Below are 11,982 nucleotides of genomic sequence, written 5' to 3' on the forward strand. Positions count from 1 at the left end.
AGATGGCTTTACTCATACAAGTTTATAAATCACCCAGAATAGAGGCAGCTTCGACCGACTAACAAACTCACATGCCAACCATTAAGACTCCATTGACCAATGGCACGCTGGCCTTGTGTGGTCCCGAAGGGGGGGGGGCTGCTCTGGGGGTCGGGAGTGTAAGCCCTTGAGGCTGGTCGTTCTGTGTCGTGAGCTCATGTTTCTGTTGTGACTATGTAGCGAGCTATCTGAGGTTCAGTGCAGCATGGCTGGGGTGAGACCAGGCCTGACACGGCGCTTCAATCCTGTATATAAACATTGGTGTTGACTGTATTTAATAACCTTCATGACTGTTATCTTCTTACTTATGGAAAAAAGAAACTATAATATTATATAATATGGGTAACTGTTTTGTGGCTTCACTGGCCTGCTGTGTGTAGCTAGTCCTGCGTCGGGCTGGCGTCGAGCGGCGTCGGGCTGGCGTCGAGCTGCATTCAGACGGACTACATGCACTGCGTCTATATGCACTTTGATTTTATCAGGGAAACTTTATTAATGTTTTGTAAATGTTTCATATGACACTTAACACGTGCCATTCCAGTTTTTACATCGTCATGGAAATTCTGTATTTTATTTATTCGACAACGACAACAAAACGATATCTTATTATTTTATGTGATCTATTCATTTTATTTATACATTGACTATGAAACTGATTGGTTGATTTCCAAGTAATGAAGTGTTTTACCAAAGTAACTGTGAACTTTCAATACACCTGAGTTCTTTTTCTTATGAACAGAATCTATATTGAGGGGTCATCTCATGGTTTCACTTAACTGTCATTATCAACTGCAAAAGTTGTATGAATAAAAAAATGTTGGAAAAATGTTGAAAGGTTCTCTCAACGCAGGTTCTTAGAGATGTAACGTAGTGTCTAAGCCTCCAGCTACCAACCACATACAGACATATTAATGCTTAATACGAAAATAAAAACTTTATATCAGAGAATAATTACCCAGATATGTGAGGTGTCAGCATTAGAATATTCCTCTTAATCACCTTTCTACTCTGGACTAACCTGGCAACCCTGTTTGGCTTGCTCTCTGGACTAAACTGCTGTAGCAACCCTGACAACTGCTCTGGGTGGTCACCATGACAACTTCTCAGGGTGGTCACCATGACAACTACTTTTCTGGGTGCTTGGGGCTCCTCCTTCTCCTGGGTCTTCTGCTGATGGTCTGGCTTTACTTCTTCTCTTCTGCACTCAGCATGGTGTACACAATCATAAACACACATACTCGCACACGCGCACACTCTCAGATCTCTGTGTTTTCTTCCCAAACAGGCCAGCGTTGTCACGGTGACCGATCAGTGTTCTGCCGGATGGAGGTTTTGAAGAACTACTGTTCTCTGCCGGGGTACCAGAGGATGTGCTGCAAGTCCTGTAGTAACTCCACCCTCACACACACCCCTCAGCCCTCCAGCACCCTCCCGTCCTCCAGCACCCTCCCGTCCTCCGGGACCCTCCCGTCCTCTGGCACCCTCCCTCCCTCCGGCACCCTAATGCCCTCCGGCACATCCCCCACCAGGGTCACCACCTCCTCCACCACCAGTCAACCCATGGTCACCTCCCATCCTGCCCCTCTGCCCCCACCTGAGATAAGAGACCACAGTCCTCACCTGGATCCCACACAGACATCTACACACACACCTATACACACTGCATACACAGCACACACACCTATACACACTGCATACACAACACACACACCTATACACACTGCATACACAACACACACACCTATACACACTGCATACACAACACACACACCTATACACACTGCATACACAACACACACACCTATACACACTGCATACACAACACACACACCTACACACACAGCATACACACCTACACACACAGCATACACACCTACACACACACCTACACACACAGCATACACACCTACACTCACCACACACTTACATGCACACACCAAACACACACCTACAACTATTGCTTCTGAATATGGCACACCATCAACTATGGATATTGAATATACCACACACAGACCATTTACAAGGAATCTTGAATATACCACACAAAGAGAAACAACTATGGATCTTGAATATACCACACATACACCCTCAACTATGGATCTTGAATATACCACACATAGAGAAACAACTATGGATATTGAATATACCACACACACACCCTCAACTATGGATCTTGAATATACCACACACAGAGAAACAACTATGGATATTGAATATACCACACACACACCCTCAACTATGGATATTGAATATACCACACACACACCCTCAACTATGGATCTTGAATATACCACGCACAGAGACACAACTATGGATCTTGAACATACCACACATAGAGAAACAACTATGGATCTTGAATATACCACACATAGAGAAACAACTATGGATCTTGAATATACCACACACACACCCGTAATAGTTACCAAGTCAAAGCCAAAGAACAGCCAGAAAAGTGATCCACTCAAAAAGCTAAAGCTAAATCCAAATCCAAAGAAGAACCCTAAACCTAAAACAGTTCCAAAAAAGCCTACACAACCAAAAGTAGTTCCAAAAAAGAATCTTCAACCCAAAAAATTTCCAAAAAAGAACCCTCAACCAAAAACTGTTCTAAAGAAGACTCAGCCAAAAGTCACACCAAAGAACTCTGAGACAAAACCTCCAAAAGAGAGTAAGCCTAGTCAGCCTAAGCCAGGTTCTAAGAAGAACATTGCTTCAAAAGTAGCTGAAAACAAGAACCCTCAACCAAAAACTGTTCCAAAGAAGAACCCTCAATTAAAAACTGTTCCAAAGAAGAACCCTCAACCAAAAACTGTTCCAAAGAAGAACCCTCAATTAAAAACGGTTCCAAAGAAGAACCCTCAATTAAAAACTGTTCCAAAGAAGAACTCTCAACCAAAAACTGTTCCAAAGAAGAACCCTCAATCAAAACCAGTTCAAAAAAAGAACCCTCAATCAAAACCAGTTCAAAAAAAGAACCCTCAATCAAAACCAGTTCAAAAGAAGATTCCTAGACCAGAACTAGTTAAAAAATATGACCCTCCACCAAAATCCTTTTCGAAAAATACCTTTCAACCAACTAAAGTTAAAAAACATGACCCTCCATCAAAAACTGTTCCACAAAAGAACACCCTGCCACAAATGTCAGAATTCACCACCACAACCCCAGCCTACCACACGACCAGGAAGAATCCTTTGTTTACCCTCCAGTCCAGCACTGGCACATACACCACAACTCCTAGCATGCACCACACCAGTTCTAGAACTGTCAATATTACCTACATCAGTAACAACACTAAGGTGACACCCAGTGACATCTTCTATGACATTTCATGGACTGGAACCACAACTCCCAGCAACCTCTTCAACGATGATGTCAGAAACCCCACCGAAACCATTTACTTTGATGAAGTCACAATGTCGAGTGGAACCATTCCCTTTCACGATTCTCCTATCCCCAGTGTAACCACTCCCTATGACGACATCACAGGATCCAGCAGTGGTGATGTCGCAATACACAGTGGGGATGACATCACAATTCCCAGCAGAACCTTGCCCTACAGTGATGATGCCATAATATCCAGCGGAACTGTGATGTTTGATGGTAATGATGATGTCACAGTGTTTGTCCCCACTGTTTTCAGTGATAATTGGTCAGATCTAACCACCTCTACCTGGCTTGACCTACCAGAGTACATCCCTCTCAGTGTCACTGTCCCCATGGAAACCCAGACGCCCCCTCCAGAACTGACCTCCACTACTGCATCTCTGACAACAATCACCATGACAACCACAGAGCGGAGTCCTGCCCAGTCCACTGGGGAGGAAAGCAACGCCATCCACTTCCCCGACGGGCTGGGGGGCGGGGACAGCTACCTGTCCCAGACCAATCAGATTGTGCGGCGCAGGGTGTTCCTCCGGGAACGCACGCGCAACAAACGCATCGAGGAGCTGCTGGAGGAGAAGAGAAACTTTCTGCTCCGCATGAAGAGAGGGCACAGCGCTTGAGTGCCCCCCCTGGTCCTAAAACCCCTCTGTTCTCTCTTATAGAGATGGACTTCTGCTGTGGCAGACTGACTTTATATCAGCTAGTCCCCTGCTGGGACTCAGACACACACACACAGACTCACTCACACAATAAGCAACATAGCAAACTGGACTGTCGAGGGCCCGTATCTCTGAGCAAAACACATCTTGCTGTCTCTGTTCACCCCTGCTGCCATGTGCAGCTCTGTGAGTGAATCAAGGATTCTAGAAGGTTTCTGTCCTCTTCTGTGCTAAAACAACATCACAGAATATTGACTTAATCATGTGTATCATATTTTCTAGAAGCTAAAAAAGAAAAAAAAGAATAAATGCCTTTTTGTATCGACAGCATTCTCCAATAGAAGCTTTCAGGGTGCGTTCTGTTTTGTATCTGGTTTATTATGGGACCAACTGTGACCCAGGCAACTGTCTGTACCATAGCTGTACATATCACAAACCTAATGTTGAATATTTATTAAAGTTCATGTGCCTGTGGTATTTACACTTGGACTTGTTGTGTGCCACATTCTTATTCCTAACTATAGTGCTTTTTATGCAACATATACTTTCTCTCCCTCTCCGTCTCTCTCTCTCTTTCTATCTGTCTCTATCTATCTCTTTCTCACTATCTATCTCTATCTATCTATCTCTTTCTCTATCTATCTATCTATCTATCTCTTTCTCACTCTATCTCTATCTATCTCTTTCTCACTCTATCTCTTTCTCACTCCATCTATCTCTATCTATCTCGTTCTCACTCTATCTATCTCTTTCTATCTATCTTTCCCTCGCTTCCTCCACATCCCTTCTACATGTTAGCGGTGAGCTAGGAGAGGTGCACCCCTAGAGGGAGACAGAGTAGCAGCTGCCGTGTCCAGCGCCCACGGTGCCTCACCTCTGTCTCTGTCATCCGCAACACACCACCCTGCAGGAACACCAGCACCACCCTGTTCTTCCTGGAGGTCCGGCTCCTTAAAGGGATAGTTCACCAACATTTCAAAGTGTCATCATTGTAGCCTTATGTTACGTAAAGTGCTCGACAGGGATATAGGAAGGCTGCCGTCTGGTTCCTGGTTGGTGAGCCCAGAACTGTACCAACGTGACACTGATCTAAAACCGAGGACGATTAAGAGTTTCTTGACATGTTGGTGAACAAATTCTTTAATCCCGCTAACTTCTCCTGGTCAGATAAATGAGTACATGTTCACTGTTCAGAGTCACTCTGTGTGGGTGGTGATGTCATCCTGCATGGGAACACCCAGACGAAGGAAATGAAGGGAAAGCTATGGGCCTCTGAATGATTCATGTCTGCAGTGGAAGTGTTTCTTATGAACACACAGGATATAAATTGTGCGTGTGTGTGTGTGACAGCCTGACCCGTAGCAGTATAGAAAAACACCATGTGCCAGCATGACTCACCTTCTCCCCCATCTTTGCACCCTTCTATAAAAAGACTGTTCTTATAACAGATTTGTAATGGGGGTAGTCACTGAAGCATTCTCATTCTCATTCATACTGCTCCATCACACACACACACACAAACCAATGTGAGCGCACCTAGTTGTGCTGCAGTAACTGGAAGAGTTGGAATGCTCCATCTCTGATGCTTCATCCCTGCCACTCTCATAATGGTTCAACTCTGCTGCTTCATGTCTGATGCTGCTTCATGTCTGCTGCTTCATCTCTAATGCTTCATCTCTACTGCTTCATGTCTGATGCTTCATCTCTACTGCTTCATGTCTGCTGCTTCATGTCTGAGGCTTCATCTATACTGCTTCATGTCTGATGCTTCACCTCTACTGCTTCATGTCTGATGCTTCATCTATACTGCTTCATGTCTGATGCTTCATCTCTACTGCTTCATGTCTGCTGCTTCATGTCTGATGCTTCATCTATACTGCTTCATGTCTGATGCTTCATCTCTACTGCTTCATGTCTGATGCTTCATCTCTACTGCTTCATGTCTGATGCTTCATCTCTACTGCTTCATGTCTGATACTTTATCTCTGCCACTCTCATAATGCTTCATCTCTGCTCCTCTCTACAAATACTTGAATGTTGGTGTGTGTGTTCCACATGGACCCCTGTCTAATGTCCTGATGGTGTGTGTGTTACACATGGACCCCTGTCTAATGTCCTGATGGTGTGTGTGTTCCACATGGACCCCTGTCTAATGTCTAATGTCCTGAGCCGTGACATCTGCCTGCCGGTCAGCAGGCCTCCCTGGGGGATTCTCTGAAGCGGTGATGTAACATCGGTTTTCGTGGAACCCAGCTTCTCAACCTCCTGGCTTCTCAGTACGACTTGTTGTTCTTCAGGAGACACAAACAAACCCTGCTGTGTGTCTGTCCTTCCCGCCCCCTCCTCCCCCAGGGATGGGCTTGTTGTGTCTCCATCTCGCATTGGAATTGACACATGCTCCTTCAGGAGCCTTCCAGCGGAGGACAGGGTTTTCAGCTCCATCAGAGAGCTTTTAGAGAGTGTTATATTACACACAGACACACAACCTGCAGAGTCCCCAGACACAAACACACACACAGATCTTTCAGAGGTATCACAAGCATGCATGCATAATGCAATACATCAACCCCCTGAACACTCCTTATGGTTCCTCCCGACGACCATCTGTTTCACAGGGTTTCAAGGTCGACACCGGGAAACTGGTTATTTAGATAAGCAAGATTCTTCGCTCTCTCTCTGTTTCTCTCTCTCTGTGCTTGCCTCTCTCTGTCTTTCCCTCCCTCCATCAATACAGCTGGCCAATGACAGCGCTCGAGGAAAAGAAGTGGATGGTGCTGCTATTTTTAGAATCAGGGAAGGAGGGCAGACTGAGAGCGAGGGAAGGAGGGAGGGAGAGAGAGAGAGGGGGACATGAGGAAAAGATAAATCTACATTTTACCATTGCCTGTGGACAGACTCAGACAGTCAGAGCCAGAGAGCACGCTCAGAAATGGACATCAGCCCTGAACTAAACTGCAGAGACACACAGAGCCACTAAGGACACACACACACGAAGGCTCACCGAGGACTCACGCACACACACACAAAACTCAGTGAGGACACACACAGAACACACTAAGAAGAGGACAGCAGGCTGGACACACACCCACCCAGGAGAGCAGAGACAAGGAAGAAGAACAGGCTTTGATACACACCAACTGAAATCAGGTGAGTTTTCAAGCTCTCGGATGTGACATTTGAATGATAGAGAATGTAGATGTTACACTGAGCTCGTTGATGTTTGCTCTGTTTCCCCAGGTCAATCTGAGAATAGAACAGCTATCAACCAGGGGTGTGTGTGTTTAGCCAGGGGTGCTGTGAGAGTGTGTGTGTGTGTGTTAATCCACGGAGCGCAGTGGGAGTGTGTGTGCTCAAGGTGTGGCTCTATTTTTAGCCTAGGCTGCACCTGGAGCACACACGCTTGAATGCTCGGTTTAGACCAGACTATTTCTGGAGCTGAGGTTAGTACTGAAATACAGCTGGACTGTCGTTCAGACTTCAAACATTAGAGAGCAGGAATACATATAGACTAGCCCTGTACTCAGAACCACCCCTGTACATTAACCCTGCTAAAGAGGAAAGTGTTTATTCATTTGTTGATGCAGTTCTGTTGTTGACCACTAGGGTGTTTACACTTCTGGAGAGGAGAGAGAGGAGAGGAGAGGAGAGGAGAGGAAAGAGAGGAGAGAGAGGAGAGGAGGAGAGAGAGAGGAGAGAGGAGAGGAGGAGAGAGGAGAGGAGAGAGGAGAGGAGAGAGATTAGAAAAGAGAAGTAGTGACAGAGATGGGAGAACATTTCAACAGAATTGTTCTGTCTTTGTCTGCCTGGTCACTGTCCTGTCCCCGTGTCCCTCAGTGTCCAGCCATGCGTCCTCGCTCCTCTCTGCTGGCCAAGAGAAGCCTGCTGCTGCCCACCATCGCTGAGGGCTACGAGGAGCTGACAAGGAACCAGGCTAACATCTCCTCTGAGGACTACCTGCTGTCCATCTGCCAGCTGGCCTGCCCCCCTTTCCCCCCTCAGGGCTCCGTCTCCCCCTCTGATGTCATCAACGCTCGCCAGAAGGACTCTCTAAACCAGAGGTTGTCACGGCTCAACGCTCATGACCGGCGTCCAGCGACCTTTGAGCCTGACCACAGAGAGGAAGCTCATGGGAGAGACATCAGTGATGTCATCAGTGCTCGCCAGGGCGGGAAGAGGGATGGAAACGAAGAGGCTGTGTTTGGTTGCCATGGTACAGTGGATCCCTTGGAGTATCTCTATGGATACCAGGAAAACCCTTCCCCTTTCACCTGTCAGGCAGGGAGCCTGAGGCAGCGATTGGCTGAAGCAAGGGGTGGGAGGAGGGATGGGGAGGGGCCAGAAGGACAGACACGCCCCCATGCGTACAGTTTCTCCCGCTCCTGCCCCATCTCACACCGCAAGAGCAGCTGCCCAGTCCCCACCCTCCAGCCTCAACCTGCCCCCCCAGGCGCCTCCTCCCTGCCCCACACAGCCCCCCAGCCAGCCCCCACCCCTGGAGACAGCCACCACACCCTCCCCGCCAGCCCAGAGGAAGAGGGGAGGAGGCAGGGAGGAGGGGGGAGGCAGAAGGGGAAGCAGTCCCTGATGTCTCAGTGGATGTCAGACTGGCGTGGCTGGGTGTGGAGAGAGGGGGGTATGCGAGCCTCCGCGCCGCCCGCTATCGATGAGATGTGAGCTTCAGGGGGTGTCTCAACACAGACACACACACACAGATCTCAGATCAACACTCTTTTCTGGCAAAAGGAAATGGGGTACATCATCGCAAGGACTCTGCTTTGAGAAGGTTCCAGAAGGTTCCAGAAGGTTCCTTCCCATTGCTGGAATGCCTGGCCACTGAGACTGTGACCAGGTGCGGCATTATGTTGCCAGAGATGGCCCAGAGACCAGCTGCTACAGGCCACCTCAGTGACAGTGGGACTAGATTGTTCAACTGTAAATCATTCTGATCATGTTTTGTTACATTAATAAGTTAATTACTGAATCAGAAAAATATACAAATGAAACACACATACTCGACGCATGCTAGTTCACACACACACACAACCGAATGCAAATGCACAAACACGTGCACACAAAAGCATGCTCTCCCACACACACACAAACAAACATAAATTCACACACAGTGCCACAAACCACATCTGAGACATAACTCTTGACCTAGTCTAGGGAGAGGACTAGAAATCCTCACACATTCCACTGCATGTAATGCTGGTGTAAGCTGATGAACATTTGTGATATCTGACAGACAGTCTTTTTATACATCTGCCTATCTGGGAACTGGGATTGAATAAACAACGTTTTCTTACAGTGTTTTGCTGTGATCGTTACTGTTGCCTGGCTGCTTCGATTGAGCTGCATGGATTTCAGAAACAGTTGGGATCCAGCTGGTTTCTATGGCAACTGTCGAGGGATTCCATGGTGGGTAAACAATAGAATCTTGATTTTGGGCGTAGGTCACACACACACATCCACGCGTACCCACAAACAAACACACGTACACAAACAGATCAAAGACTATGATTGCTAAAGACGTTCATAATTTGTTTCTTTCCACACAGTTGATCTATAAAGACTAGTGCACATTCACAAGTCTTTCCATCGTAAACAACAATTTAACGATTGATTTTCAGTCTCTTCTACCTAGCCTGCACAACTGTTGTCTTTTATAAGCGTAAATCTAAAGATGACCAATAAATAGACACAGTTCACAGGTACATGTGAGAATATGTTTACCCAGACGGTTTGTACACCAAAACAGCCAGACATTTACGTTGTGAAGGGGGGAGAGCAGGCCTGCGGTGACGGGGAGCCTGCAAACAGACCGGTGAAGCAGGAAGACAGTTACATGTTGATATGTTCTCTGGCTGCACTGATGCAGCTTTCAGAACCACAGTGGTGATGTTGTGGTCAGCGCTCAGAGCTAATTATTTAGCGCTGTGGTACAATATCCTGCTGCATTCTGAGAAGCACAGAACATATGGTGTAGGGGGTGGGGGTGAGGGTGAGGTGGGAGGGGGCTGTAGTTACACCAATTTCAGAGTGTAAAAATGTATATTGAATATAAGGTCACTGTGGAGCCCATCTCCTTCATGTATTTGCAATAACCCTAGATCACAGACTTAGAGAACCCTACAGAACATAAACTCAAAATAAGCATATCCATTGGAGTTAAATATGTCTGCCCCAGTGTTCTCCAGTGTCCCTTTGTCTCTGTCTCCCTCTCTCTGTGAGAGGAACACCGAGAACTATAGGGTAAAAGCAAAATCACTCTCCTGTCCCCTATAAATAAAACACAGGAACTATTCCCACACGTGAAATACTGAAGCTGGGAGAACAGTTTGTGTCCGTCATGTATCACGGCTGCGTCTTCACCCACAGAACACCGCACATCTTTATGTGTCTTCTGCAGCCAAACCTCAGAGATGTATATATATGACTCAGACTGCAGACTTAACCCTTGTGTTATCTTCGGGTCATTCTGACCCATCAGTCATTGTGACCCACCGTCGTATTGCGACAAATTTACCTCATACAAAAACAAAGTGAAGCATTTTCTTTTAACTGTCGGGCTGTCTCAGACCCCCCACATTGGAATGGTTAAAAGAAAATTATTTTTATTTGTTTTTGTATTGGGTAAAATTGGGTAAACACAACAATGGTTCGTTATGAACCTTTGGGTCATGTGACCCGAAGGCAGCACGAGGGTTAAAGAACTAGTAAACCCCCTCTCCGGTTTAGTCTCTCTCTCTCTCTCTCTCTCTCTCTCTCTCTCTCTCTCTCTCTCTCTCTCTCTCTCTCTCTCTCTCTCTCTCTCTCTCTCTCTCTCTCTCTCTCTCTCTCTCTCTCTCTCTCTCTCTCGTAGGTGTGTGTTTGTGTGTGTGTAGGTGTGTGTTTGTGTGTGACTGATGATAGACCTGGTGGAAGGTTGCCCGCCCCCCCGTGCGCCAGACTAGCCATCAATACACAGCAGCTCTATTAGAGAAGAGAAAGATGATGACAAAGGTGATGGTGGGTGTGTGTGTGTGTATGGGGGGAGGGTTAGAGGTTACAGATAGATTTAACATCTAATCTGGTAGAATACTAATCAGATGTGTGTGTGCAAGAGAGAGAGAGTGTGTGTGTTCAGCTGGTCTGGGTTGTAACGGGTCATGTTAAGCTCCTAGTTAGACACAAAGGTCAGGCAGCCACACAGCATTCATATACACATGGACACACACACACATTCTCACACACACACACGCACTTACACAGACATATTCTCACACACACATACTCACCCACTCACACACACATTCTCACACACACACACGCACTTACACACACATATTCTTACACACACACACTCTCTTACTAGCTGATAGCTTATAAGTGACCCAGATCTTAAGATACTCATGAGAATGAGCTTGTTCTATGTTAGTGTGTCTGTGTCTGGTTGTCCTGGGAGACCAGTAAACATCCTGTCTGTCTGCAACCAAACTTCACACCCCTCTAGGTGTCAGGGTGTCTCTCTTTCTGGTTCCCTGAGAACAGCATGCCACAGGGTGCCCTCTCTCTCTCTCTCTCTCTCTCTCTCTCTCTCTCTCTCTCTCTCTCTCTCTCTCTCTCTCTCTCTCTCTCTCTCTCTCTCTCTCTCTCTCTCTCTCTCTCTCTCTGTCTCTCTCTCTGCCTCTCTCTGTCTCTCTCTCTGTCTCTCTCTCTGTCTCTCTCTCTGTCTCTCTCTATCTGTCTCTATATTCAAATTCAAATCAAGTGGTTTATCTGTGTCTCTCTTTCTCCTTCTTTCTCTCTTTATCTATCTATCTCTCTCAAATCAAATCAAAATGTATTTGTATAGCCCTTTTTACAAGCAACGCACATGGGCTTCACATACGCCCACAACCAACCAAAAACTGCCCCTCA

The 11,982-nt window shown here is 46.6% G+C and overlaps 2 protein-coding genes across 2 annotated transcripts in view; both read left to right on the forward strand.

Annotated features, from left to right (window-relative positions):
* The window catches only part of LOC134032878 (A disintegrin and metalloproteinase with thrombospondin motifs 2-like), a 30,723-nt gene extending 26,151 nt beyond the window's left edge, over positions 1-4,572 (forward strand). The window contains 1 exon segment of the mRNA XM_062476934.1: positions 1,325-4,572. Coding sequence (XP_062332918.1) covers positions 1,325-4,044 — 2,720 coding nt within the window. The 3' untranslated portion in view covers positions 4,045-4,572.
* A 2,327-nt stretch (positions 4,573-6,899) lies between these two features.
* On the forward strand, positions 6,900-9,390 carry LOC134032211 (uncharacterized). The gene is made up of 2 exons (XM_062476090.1): positions 6,900-7,230; positions 7,918-9,390. The coding sequence occupies exon 2, from the start codon at positions 7,927-7,929 to the stop codon at positions 8,755-8,757; it is 831 nt and encodes a 276-aa protein (XP_062332074.1). The 5' UTR covers positions 6,900-7,230; positions 7,918-7,926; the 3' UTR covers positions 8,758-9,390.
* The last annotated feature ends 2,592 nt before the right edge of the window (positions 9,391-11,982 follow it).

This window comes from Osmerus eperlanus, chromosome 13 (genome assembly GCF_963692335.1).
Source record: "Osmerus eperlanus chromosome 13, fOsmEpe2.1, whole genome shotgun sequence".
Lineage (NCBI taxonomy): Eukaryota > Metazoa > Chordata > Actinopteri > Osmeriformes > Osmeridae > Osmerus > Osmerus eperlanus.